A 13,845-nucleotide genomic window follows, 5' to 3' on the forward strand; every position below is an offset into this window, starting at 1 on the left:
TTTTTCAATTCCTTTTGAATTGCTTGTGGCAACTTCTTTAAAATTTTCCTTCTTCCAATATTGCTTTATCTGAAGACATTTTTTTCTGTTTAAATGCATCATATTTACCTTTTTACTTCAATTTTTCTCTATGCTTTTTCTGTCATGCTGTTGTTGGTGCCGTAATTAAAACATTTCCTATAAAAAGAACTTAATTTTAGGAATACAACAGGTAGTACTGTTCATTTCAACAGCATTTCTTGACAATTGTACTTCACTAAAACCGGTTGTATGCAAAAAGTGCTTATTATACCTCCTAATTCTGTGATTAAGCTGAATTTCTCCTATTGCTAAATCTAAACATCTCCTCCTTTCATTTTTCTTGTCACCTCCCCTTTTTGACAAAATAAACAGTAATATATAGAAATATGTGTATATTAGAAATCCTTTGGGCTAAAATTCGCAGATGTAATTAACTGTGCATTAAGAATATTTACAAGATTAAAGTGACTTGTATTATTAATTAAAATGTGTTTATTTCCAAATAAATTATTTAAAAAATAAAATAGGCCCATCTATTCTTTTTAGTACTATAAATATTGTAAAGGCAAATTCTAGCTATAAAAATTATAAATAAAAAAACAAGCTTTTTGTGATTTATAAAGAATTTATTCACTATAAAAATTAATGTCCCTTATTTAATCCTACAATGCATCATGTAGTTTAACTTTCTTATTTCTGAGTTTCATGTGACTGTTCCAAAGGGCAGCAATGGGTGCTTGGGAAAATATCAAGAGGAATTTTGCATGAATAGTTCTACCAATAAATATAGCATTAATTTTTTTTTTTTTTTGTATTGTTAAAAAAATATATTGGTAAAAAGTAATTTTTATTGTTATTGCAGAATTGTTTTAAGGTGATTGGGGTCATTGGGATACTGTTTAATTAAAAATTTCCCATTTGGCACATTTTAATTTTTAAATTTGTTAATAATTTTCCTGAATAAACACAGCTATTCAAAACACTTTTTTTTTGTAAAAAAAAATATGCATTTTAGGTAAACTTAAAAGTAAAGCTATACATATACATATCTTTTATAGGGTAAATCTTCACTATATATATATGGAAACATGCTAAAACTCAATACATACCTTTAAAATTGATTCAAAGATAAGTAAAAAAATAATCATCAGAACATGTGCTCTTGAAAAAGTCTTCACATGAAATGAAAATAGTTAATCAGGTGTTGTGAAATTGTAATTTATAAAACTTTTAAGTATAACACATACAAAACAGGTTTTAGCATTCTATTTCCTATGTTATGTGAATCGACAATATTGCAAAATCTGAATCATATTTTGCTCTTCTGTAAAATTTAATGCTTGTTGCATATTGCATTTCCAGTCATTTGATGATAATTTATAAGAAGATTTGATATTCTGCAATATTATTATTATATCAAAGGTATGAAACTATTGCAAGTCTTTTATTCATTTTAAAATCTATAAAAGAATAAGTACCAATATATACTTTAGTTTTTTATTAATTAATAATATAATAAAGTAAAATATTATCTGGGAAACAAAATACAGCACAACAATACATAATAATTGAATGAAAAATTTTCAAATCCTGCCATACACTTTAATATCCAATATCATAAAAGAGTATACAAAAAAAGGGGGATGTAATTTCTGAATATTTTAACATGAGATAATATATTTGCTATTTGAAATGCCATACAATAAAATTTTTGTGCTTTAAATTTTAACTGTTACTGTGCACTTTTTAAAGGAATATATTCTTGCATATGTTACAGTTAAAATAAAGAATACAGAATTTCCTAAACAACGAAACTCTTTAATGAAATAGATGAAGTCATTTAAAGGGTTACTTGTATTGGGTTATTTAATTTATAATTTTGCAAATTAGAAACCCATTAAAGTGTAAAACAACAAGCCAGTTTTTTGTTATTAATTTCTCCAGCGTAAATAGGGTAGCAAAATGCCAGAGACCCATAATCATAGAGAATTCTGAAGCTAAGCATTACAATGGTATAGACATTACCTCTATGTGATTCTCCAGGACACAAAAATAATCTTTTATAAAAACCAATTCAGGGCCCAATATTATAAAATTAGCCCTTTAATGGCACATCTATAGTTGGTATTTGATAAAAAGGCAATTGATAAATAATTAAAATATAGAGCAGAATTATTCATTCTGATGGATAAAGTAATAGGATCTTACTCCAACGGAATGGGAACTTAAATTCCATGAGAGGAAAATATCACACTGTTTAGAATACTGTCAACATCTTTTGGCATGAACGCTGAATTTTGAAAAAGCAATATGTATCTCCAGAAAAAAAGGAAAGCTTATCATTTACAATTATAAAATCACTGATTTACAAAATTTAGAAATATAGCAAATAATTTTATCAGCATAAAAAGTAGTAATTTAGTATTTCAAAAATTGTAGTTCTATAATAGTGTATTTAAATGCCTGTCTTAATTATTTCTGAAGTACTTTATACTATTTAAGTTACAAATGAAAGTTTCTTTATCTTTCTTCAAAACAGAAAGATAATGAAAGGCTTCAATTTTCATCAAATAAATGTCATTTAAAAATTGTTTACTTATATACAGGAAATGACACATGCATAAGTATAGCTGAACCCCAATTTTTTTTATGTACTTAAATCACCATTTAATTTTAACCAGGAGATAAAAATTTATAAAAAATAAGACATTATTACTTTTAAAACTTTAAATCTTCAGGAAAAACATAGTGAGAAATCGCAATTTTTTTTTAAATACAGATGAATTTTAAATGAGTACAATAATTCAGAAAAGCAGCCATTTCTGTTGTTGCACATTTATAAAAACAAAGTGTATTCATTCTTGAATTTGAAACAAATCGTTTTCTTGCTGTTAAAAGCAAGTTAACATTTTTTTTTCATAGCAGAATTTGTGTGTGTGCACGCGAGAAAGTAAATACATTTTCATGAAAAATGTATCTAATGATAAATGCAGAACTAATTAAAAATACTATTAACTTTTCCATAAATATGAAAATACAAATCTATAACTGTATTTATTTTAACCTTGGTCATTTATGATTTTTTTAAGTTTTTGACTGCAGTTAAATAAATCTTTATAAAACAGTACAGAATACAAGAAAAATAATTAAAGTTGTATTTCTTAAAAATTACTAATTGCTCAAAAGAACTTTATTTAGTAATTTTGCTTCCTTCAACTCAAAAATATTTTTTAATGTGTGAATAATTAAACTATAAATAGGGAAGATAAGTTCTAAGTTATGTCGAAAACTATTGATGTGCAATGTAGTACAGTATCTTCACCTCTTAATATATGGGCTATCAATGTTTACTTGCAATATAAATGAAAACCAATAACTATAAAAGGTATGTTTTCATTTTACAATTTAGCTATTCATTATCAGTTACTTTTTAGAATAACCACCTAATATGTGGAATTATTAATTTACACACTTTACTTGACGTCATACATTATTTCATGAAGTAACAACGTATTTTTCAAAATAACAATAATACACTTTAACAGTAACAAATTATCTGTATATATAAATAAAAGGAAACCTTTTCATTTTTAAAAACAAGTTTTAATATCCTAGACATTAAAACAAATATATAACTCTGTAACACTGTTTTGGTAGAGTGAATCGAATCAATTCTGAAAGTGACACATTATATGAATTTAAAGTGAGAATGAGGACACTTGAAGAACAAGAAATATTCAATAGTCAAAACATTTTAGATGATATAATTTTAGGTATAACAAGTATAGCAAAAGAACACTTTTTTTGTGTGTGTCCTAAAAAACATGATTAGTTCCTTCTACACATCAGCTAATTCTAACTCCAATTCTTCTATTTCTGCTTCAATTTCTTCTTTCCGCGCAATTTTTTCCAGTTGGTCTTTTTCAGGATTCTTAAGTTCCCCAGAATCAACTTTCTGTTTTAGAGCATTTATGTCTCTTAATTTCTTTTTAAGATTCCTTATTCGTTTTGCAGGATCTGTAGCTACCGGTTGTGATGACTTTGCTGTGGAATTAGTTGAAGGTTCAGTCCTGCTTTCATTAGCAGGTTTAGAAGAAATGTCTAAATTGGCCATTTGATTGGTTATATTTGTTTCAGAGTTTCCACTCTTTTTCTTCTTCTTTTTGTTTGATTTTGTGGTAGATTCATTTTTGGTAGTTTCTGTCAGTCCAGGTATTTTATTTTTCACATTACCTTTTGAACTACTATCTGCGACTGCATAACATGGATCCAGACCAATAGGCAAAGTGGGGCGATTTTTAGCCCACTGCTTTCCTTTGCTTTCATACCTTTAATAAAAAGTAACAGTTCTTTAGAAGAATAAATTCATTCACATATTATAAAAGATTTTTGATGAATTGGTTGAAACTTTTTAGTACACTAAAGTCATTATTACCATTATCTAAATTCCAAATAAATTCATTGCATCTTTTCAATTAAGTTGAGCAGGGTAACTATCTAGATTATCAATATAATAATTAATCACACATAATTCATTCAAATGCCATTAAAAATAAACTATCAAGAATTAGATTTTTAAAAAATATGTAATTCACAATAAGCAAGTAAGCAATACATAGCTCACAAACTTTTTATATATAATATATAAATATTCAGCAGTCATGGTGTTCTTAAAATTCTTAATTCTTTCTAATTGTTAAGGAAATAGTTCACTTTTCATAGTTTATTCACTTCACTCATAGTTTATTAGGATTTCTTTATTCAAGTGATGGTGAGCATAGTGCAGTATTCAGAATAGGAAGGCAGAAAGCAGGATTCCAAGTCATAAGAAAATATTTCAAGTTTGCTTAGTTTTTCAAAAAGAACCTGTCACCACAGCATTACAAGCTTAGATTAATTAGAAATTATTATATATAGATAAATATAATGCCTCATACTCATATTTATAATTACCATAATTTATTGCTTTTTACAGCATGTAATGATTTTTTTTTTTTTTTTTTTTTTTTTTTTTTTTTTTTGTTCTGCTATACAAATTAAAAAAATAAATAAAAAGTGACTCAATTATTAAAAAGCTAAAATTTTTTTTAAAAAAAATCTAATAATAAAAAATATTGCAGCCAAATTTTAAAAACAATTTCAATTTACCTACATAAATAAATTCTAATCATATCTTAAGTTTTAATAAAATTAAAACTTCTTGGAGTCATTTTATTTTGCCTTTTATTTGATTAACAAAATTTTATTTTTCAAGAAATAGATAAAAGGTGAATAAAATATATTATCTTTTAGAGGGTTAACGAATTCAGTAAAAAATAAAACTAGCAACTAATATTTGTTGGTATCATTTTTTTTTTTTAAATTTCAGAGCTGTGGTATATACTTGTTTAATTTTCTAGAATTATTTTTACTGTGCTAGTGAATCAACTAACTTCATGTTTTTGCAAAACTATAAAATAATTTTTAAATTTAATATTCTGCAAGGTGTACATACTAGATGGTGCTGGCATCACATATCACTTTATTTGTGTAATTCAAAAATGAAAAATTTCACACATTCAATAAATTAGGAAAACCACCTGGTCACTACTTCCATGATAGCAAAGTCTAAGATTGATTTTTAAAATTAAAATATTTTTCTAAATTCATATTTTCTTTATACCAAAGACACTGCAGGTTCTATCGAAATTCTCTACTGCAAACATTAGCTCAGTTTGACCACACACATTTTTTACGTAAAATTTTAAAACAATCATAACATTTACAATCAAAAAATAAATTCTCTGCTGAATGTGAAAACTTTAAATTGTTAATCTTCAATTATGACTGATTTGTATTACTGAATACCTGTTACGTCCTATACTGATATCCTTTAATGCTGAGGGCTTCCAATTTATAGATCTTAAAGTATATATACAATCATACATTTGAAGCTTGAAAACTTTTGTTTTTATTATGAAAACTTCAAGTGAATAAAATTTCAGTGACTAAATAACTGAAGGAACAAATTTGACTGCTTAAAGAAATAAAGGATTTTTTTACCAGTAAGATGTTATTTAAAGAATATTGGATTTTTAAATGAAGTTAAAAAAAATTTAGAATAAGAGATATGAAAATGAAAAATAAATAAAATTACAGTGGCATTTCATCCTGAGGAATATAACCATCTTTCACTCTTCTTGCTTTTCGCCAGGAACCATCGGGTCTTTGAGTTGCGGGAATGTATGTACCTAAAATAAAACAATAACAAAAATAATCGCGAGCTGAAGCAATGTTAAAATAACCAGTGCAATTGTGATTTATGAATGAAAATCCTTTCATCATTATTTTTTAAAAAATCGGATTATAAAGGCAATATATACCCATGATTACAAAAGAGCAAGTTTCACAACATTATTTTTGAGCATTAACTATTTAAAACAAACCAGAAACCTCGTTTAGATTTTTTCCCCCCAATATTTAAAAGATAATTCCAAAACTTAGTATTTTTACAGAAGACAGGGTGAGAAATTTAATTCTGGAAATTGCAAAAATCTAGATTTTTCTGAACTAATGCATAAAAATTCAACATAATCAATAAAACCTGGTTTTTTATGTTCAGACAATGGTTTTTTATATAATTTTTAATTCATAGTTTAGAATTTAATATGTTGGTGACTGGAAGCTGTTAATAGGACGAGAATGATTCATGAAATTAAGTTTTTGTAAACTGTTTCTGCCATAAAATAAATTGCTCTTAAGATCTTTACAAACAAGGAAAGAATTTTTATCCTAAAAATTTCATACATATTAATAAGACAAAACAAATTCTTATTCCACACTGTATCTAAATGAATAGTGTTTTCCAATATATCAGCCATATGTAAAAAAAAAAAAAAAAAAAAAAAAAAAAAAATGACATAAAAATTCAGAAGTACACAAACAAGCATACTCAGAGTTATCAAAAATTCTTTAAGAAGTCATTTAGCATGAATACAAAAAATTGTATAAAAAAGTAAAAACAATAAAAGTTGAGAAGTCAATATCTATATAGAAATGAAACATTGCCAATTTGAATAAAATAGTTTCATAACACTTATTTTAAACTAATTAGTAAAGTCTTCCCCTTCCCATCATGATCTCCAAATTTTTTAAATTTTAACCCAAAGTTTTTTAGATATATTTAGGAGCCAGGATAGTTAAAAAATTGGAGTTTTCTTAGGTATTCTGGAATATGAAGTAATTTCATCATTATTGCCGAATTTAAGCAGCACAGCCTAGTGTCACCAGAGGCCCAAATCACAAATGTAGCATGAAGAAAATAAAATGATCAAATAAAATCTCTAATTTTAATTTATGAAGAGAATATATACGTGAAATTTATTTCTTATCTAGATAGTGTCATTTAGTTATGATACATTAATAGTAATAGAAACAAAAAACAAAATATTGTTCTCATAATTTTAATTACAGTAAATTTATCTATTTCACTTTAAAAATGAAATATTTTTTGGAAGGCAACATTAGAGTTTCTTTCGCATTTGTATTTTTCTTTTCATTATTTTCTTTATATGTGTAAGCAGGTATTCCTGCTCTTAGGAATAAATTTACCATGATTTCAAATGTTACAAAAGTTTCTGATCTATGCATAATGCAACTTTGTAACTCCACAAACTCGCAGGTTTATATTCATTGAACAACTTCAAGAATGTTATCAAGCTTATATAATAGATAATAATAACACTCAAAAAAATTATATTATCGTTCAGGCATTTTTACATAAGAAGGCATTATTCTAAATATTATAGATATCAGAAAAGTGAATCTATATATAAAATACTAACATACATGGCACAGAAATCACGTTTATTACTTATTGCCATCTGGCAATAGTCAAAGGTAAACAAAGTATTTTACGAATTTAGATGGCTTCATTGAATATATATACATCTGCTTTACATTGAGTAATTTGCTTAGTTAATCAATGGAGCAGCAAAATTCTATTAAATGTTTTGGAAAGGATTCATCATAGTACCAAAATAGTCCAGTTTCTTAGAGGAAGGAAAGCCAAGAAATAAGCTTCAAATAGAAAGTTTAATTGAGTACAAAAATAGGCAAAACTGTCACCAGATGGGTGATGGCTGATTTGCCAATGGAAATTGATGTTCATATCTTTCAAAACAATTATTTTTACAAAAATTGTCTTCGCATCATTTTAAAATTAAAAAAAAAAAATAGATATAAAACTGATTTCATTTTTATCTCTTAATGTTAATAATATTGTTAAATTCAATTTGATACTTAATGTTTTTAAATGTTACACTCGAATTTAAACTCGTGCATCAAAACATTCAGTTATATTCTTTTACCAATTATTAACTTCATAAAAAGGATTTTCACATCTGCTTTTATTTCATATCAAATAAAAATGCATTTTATTACAGATTAAAAAGTCAATAATCAAAGCGAAAATGTTGGTCACTGAAGGCAGCTCTTTGAAAATTAATAGTTTTAGTTGCCTAGTTATGTTTTTAACATGCATTTTATGCAAACCATCTCATTAAAAGTAAAAAATCTAGATTTTTAAAAAAGATTTGGAATGTTCCAAAAAATACAAGATATCTAGTCATTTTACAAAAATATTCTGATATAAAGATATGGGTACACAAATAACAGAAAACACATGAGCTATTCAAAATACCGAAACATTGAAACAGATATTGTATAAATATAATAATCTGGGATATAAATATAAAAATTTAAAAGCTCCTTTTATAGTAGCATAACTAGATATGAAAGTAAGGGATAAGACAGGGAAATCCAATTTGGATCACACTTTGAATAAGGTCAAAAATCGGACACAAAGAAAAGTAATTTTACAACAAGAGAAGATTAGCTCAGCCATTATATATATATATATATATAACCAATGAATTCAATTAATGAAATTACTTAAATTGACATGATAATACAATAAAAAAAAACAGATAAATTCTTATATGATTCCTTAGTATATTTCTAAATAAAACCAAACTTGGCTCAACGAGAATTCTGAGATAGAGTATTTCAAAATGGAACATGTTTCAGAATTTGACTTTTCATCAAAACGTATACAACATAGTTTTATGAATTAAAATGTGAGAAATTGTTTATTTCATAGATGTTCCCAATAATTCAGGAAGAATTTAAAGAAATTGTTGAAAATAAAGAGAGAACAAAAATCAATCAATAAATAAAGAAAATGAAATATTTGTCTAAGTAATTTGATAGCACTCAGCATTTCTTATACAGATCAAACAAGCCAGATGACTCAATACTAACTTGTTGTAACAAAAAAAAGAAAAAAAAATGACAAGTATTTTTGATTTTAAGAAATTAAAATCTTCATAATTAATGGAGTAAACTTCATTAAAGTTTCAAATGCGAGTTTAAAAAAGAAAAGAAAATTCAAAATTGAAGAGGGCAGAGCTATATTTTTGTAATTCGCTGACAAATAAAACAATTATTCAGAAATGTAAAGAAAACATTAATAAAAAATAAAAGTTTGTCACATGCATAAAACATTCATAATTAAACGTGACGAAGAATCATGCACACTCTTTCACTGTGAACTTAGTTATATTCTTTGTATCTGGCGAACATCTTTCTACATTTTTTTTCCCCCATCTTTTGTATAATATTGAGAAACTTTTAATTTGGTCAATATGAAATACATTGTAAAAATTTGATGGAGTACAAGAAATGCTGTAGCATAAGGAAAAATTACCCAAAGTTCTTAACCCTTTTGAGTAACTAATTGGCAAAGAAATATTTTTTTTTTATTAGATGCTATTTCACACGCATAAATAAATGTCCTCCTCACATACTTCTCAGCTGGAACTATGTCTTCAAGGAAATTTGCAATATATAATTTTATCTTCAAATTTAAAAATAAGTTTTTATATATATAAAAAAGATTTGAATTCCCTTAATGCTAATTTATTGCCGACAAAGACAAGCTGATTAGCATGGCAGTTAATTTTATAATAAATATATAAAATTTAGAATGTAAAGAGACCAGAACTAGAGAACGGCAAGTCAACAATTGTTTCAATATGTTTGGCAAATATTCATTAAGTATAATGAAGGAACTCGATTAGAAATGGTTACTTCATCTGAATGAGGTATTCAAGAACTCAGTTTGAGATTTTTCTAAGTATACATTTTTACTAATAAATCTGCATTTCTTTTGTATAATTTATTGAATAAGCAAAATACGCAATAATTACAAAATAACAATAAGAATGATGGAAAAACTATTTCATATTGAAAGAAAAAGCTTTATTTCTTAAACTACCATTAATTATTTGTTTAAGCACTAATGAAGTTAGCCTTCATTCAATACTTCTTTTGTACTTCGAAATGTTAAAGTTTATTCAAATTTATAGGTTAGCAAACTGCATTCCTAATGTAGTTATAATTTTAGAAATTGTTAGAAGTCCCAAATTTCAAAAAAAAAAATTTCAAAATAAAAACATTAAAATTTAATTAATCTGTAATTATTGATGAGCAATATGTAATTAACAAATCTTGTAACATTATTACTGAACATAAATTAATGATATTATGAATGATTTTGCCTTAAAAAAAGGCAAGAAATATATGTGATAATTATACTTTATATTAAAACAGAATGATTTTTTCCATACATTTATTTTTTAATTTGAGAATTAAGAGCCCTACGCAAGTTGTTAGACATGAGCAGCATGTTGCAAGCAGTGATAAGTCAGCTTAAAAATTAACACTGCAGTAAAAAAAAAAAAAAAAAAAAAAAAAAAAAAAAAAGTAGCTTCTAGAAAAAGAAAATTAATATTCAATAAAACATATGTTTATGTTAAGCCAGCAAGAATTGAGATTAAAACTTAAGCATCTGACAAGAGAAAGGAGGGTAAAAATGATCCACATTCCAATCTGGTATGCTCCGATTACAACTCTCAAGCCTCAGAATTCAAATTGGTAGAAAAGTTTTTTTTCCCAAATGCAATTTATTCAATTACCTGTTGGCTTTTATTGGATTAATGCCTAATCACCTCAACCTGCATTTCTTTGATTTATTAGCTCATTTTCATGTTACGCTTTTATCGCTTTCTTATATTTTAGTTAGTCAAATTCTAGGATTGACGAAGAGAAAAAAAACATAAAAATCTAAAAGCAAGAATAACTGACATAAAAAAAGTAAATTTAACTTTTAAGAAGAACTTTAAGGGATGCCACAGCCCTAAAAGCTGGCATACCATTGTTTATAACTTTAGCTTGAGGGAAAAAGTTACAGCTATGTCACTATTTTGTAGATATATTTCAATCTTTCTAAACTCTCATCATGAATACAACATGTCAAGTATGAGTGGCTTGAAGTTAATAAAAATAAGACACAGCAAAATTATCAGGAAATTTATGTAATAAATAATGTAAGATAAACAGAAACTGTACAGAAGTAACTTTCAATTTTTTAAAAGTTTTTTTTTTTTTTTTTTTAATAGATTATCCAAATATTTTCATTTTTTTTTTTTGTTCAAGAAATGACTCAGTTAATAAAGAATAGCAACAAATAAACATCAGATGAAAAAATAAAATTATGAACATTTTGGTACTTGGTTTTTGTCTAAGAAGATATGCATTGTATTTTAAAGACATGTATCAATATATAAGTTATTGAAGATATGTATTGTCTGTATGTTTGCATTTAAACTCGTATCGTATATATGGTAAATCAAAATTTTCCAAGTTATGCAAATAAAAAAACGTGCATGAGAGAGAATATGTATTAATAGATCAATCGGAAGCATTATATAGCTAATATACTAGGTAAATATTTAGCATAAATAATGAATTTTGATAAAAAGTTGCTAATTGGAAAATAAATACGAGAAATAAAAAACAAAACAAAATGAAATAACAAAATACGTTTAAAATTATCCGTTTTTAGAAGCGTTAGCTCACACGTGTGTTCCAGTCAAATAATGCATATTTCACAACTCAAGTGATTGTAATATACACTGATATAACAATCAAAGTACTAAAATAAATTTATTAAAATTATCTAACCTGTATCGTCTTGTATATAGGAGTTTGGCGTCGCCATACCGTATCGTTAATTTCTTAAAATTCAACGTAATGTCTTGCAGAAATAGGATTGCGAACAATATCAGCACTGTTATTTCTGCGCGCTAAAGGCAGACTTACAACTTCACCTTCTTTCTCCCGAAGCAATGTTCTGTCCTTAGAGTAAAAGCTTCTTGTAATTCTCATTGGTAGACTGAAGCCATGTGACAGCTGTTTGAAAAACTGTTACTGAAATTTCTCCTAAGAGTACTTCATAATAATAATAAAACAGCATCAATTCTTGTAAACATTTAAAAATGGTTCTCGATGAGAAGCCTAGAAATCATACACAAAATATTAACAGGGAATCTTGGAATCAGGCTCAATTAAAGCTATTGAAACTATTTTACAGTGGAGCGGGAAAAAAAGGAAAGCCTGGAAAATTTTGGAATTCCTGAATCCCGCTCATAAGAAATAAATTTCTGCAATTTATTCTATCGGAAAATTACTTTAGAATAAAATTGGTTCCCTCAATTTCCCGAGAACAAGATTTCTATTAACACGTTCTGAAGCTAGCTAGCTATTTTGAAGTCATTCGAAAGTTGATGTAAAATTTTTTTGAGCCCAATCAACACAAATTGATTTCAATAAATCGCCGATTAAGATTAATTGACGTTAAACGCATCTTGTTCGTATCATCAATAAATAAATATATAAAATCGCAAAACATAAAATGTTTGTGATTTTAATTAAGAGAAAGTCAAAAACTTATTAAAAATTTACTAGCAATTTTTGGAAAAAGCAATTGAATCGGAAATGTAAACGAAACCGAATAACAACGGTGATGTAAAATCCTGCCATGAAATTTGGGTGAAAAAGAGACGAAAAGTCTCTATGCCTTAGTATCTTTGGATAGGGTAAATTACGCCATAGTGGTTCAGGATTTCAATATTGTAGGAAACTAAGCCTTAAAAATAATAATAACGTCAATTATTTCAATATCAATTTGATAATAATCATTTAATAATGTCTATTATTTCAATTATTCGTTTGTTATTTTATAAAAATATTTGAATCAATCAAACTTTATTCGATCAAATAGGATTAATTTTCATTTACGTTTCAAAAGTTAACAAGAAACACTGTTTTTACTCCTATTCAAAAAATTTAAGCTCAAAGACTAAAAAAGAACTGCTCTCACTTATACTTAATGGTTATAATTAATGAATATCCGAAATTGATAAGAACAATCACTTCTAAATTTGCAATTATAAAACTCTTAGCTAAGCGGAATTCCTCCACATCTGCTGTTGATATCGTCTTCACATATTTATTAAACATTTATAAGACTTTTATAATATGATTGTTAGCAATTGGGAATTTACTTCATTATATATCTTCTGAAAATAAATTTGTTTTTAAGGATTTGAGAATTTTTAATCTTTCGGTTTTCCGAAAAGGCTAATATTACTGAACAAAGAATATATATTAAATTTAGTTTTCATAATGAAATTTCTATTAAATAGAATTTGAAATATTACAAAAGATTTTTTAAAACAAAACAATTGTATTTGATGGGTATAAAAAGTTTTAAAAAGGTAAAGAATTCTTTGAAGACTATTCTTGATTTGGTAGACCAGCCACTTCGAATTATGATCAAGATCAGAGAATTGGAGTTTATGATCTTCATTCGACAACTATAAACATTATTAAAAAAAGTTCCTATGCCATTTTTTGTCACTCAATAGTAAAAGATCATTTAGA

The 13,845-nt window shown here is 26.1% G+C and overlaps 1 protein-coding gene across 1 annotated transcript; it reads right to left on the bottom strand.

Annotated features, from left to right (window-relative positions):
• Positions 1-1,559: 1,559 nt before the first annotated feature.
• On the bottom strand, positions 1,560-12,250 carry LOC129957498 (partner of Y14 and mago-like). The gene is made up of 3 exons (XM_056069830.1): positions 12,085-12,250; positions 6,158-6,251; positions 1,560-4,349 (listed from the first exon to the last, which is right to left on the bottom strand). The coding sequence occupies exons 1-3, from the start codon at positions 12,119-12,121 to the stop codon at positions 3,860-3,862; spliced, it is 621 nt and encodes a 206-aa protein (XP_055925805.1). The 5' UTR covers positions 12,122-12,250; the 3' UTR covers positions 1,560-3,859.
• Positions 12,251-13,845: the final 1,595 nt, after the last annotated feature.

The sequence above is a fragment of the Argiope bruennichi genome, chromosome 11, assembly GCF_947563725.1.
Source record: "Argiope bruennichi chromosome 11, qqArgBrue1.1, whole genome shotgun sequence".
Classification (NCBI taxonomy): Eukaryota; Metazoa; Arthropoda; class Arachnida; order Araneae; family Araneidae; genus Argiope; species Argiope bruennichi.

Bases quoted from the DNA above. Each gene is read 5' to 3' on its own strand.
- LOC129957498 (XM_056069830.1), bottom strand. From the start codon at position 12,121: ATGGCGACGCCAAACTCCTATATACAAGACGATACAG. The intron at 6,252-12,084 runs GTTAGATAATTT...GTTTTATTTTAG, and splicing joins CTATATACAAGACGATACAG to GTACATACATTCCCGCAACT. The intron at 4,350-6,157 runs GTAATTTTATTT...TTTTTATTAAAG, and splicing joins CCTCAGGATGAAATGCCACT to GTATGAAAGCAAAGGAAAGC.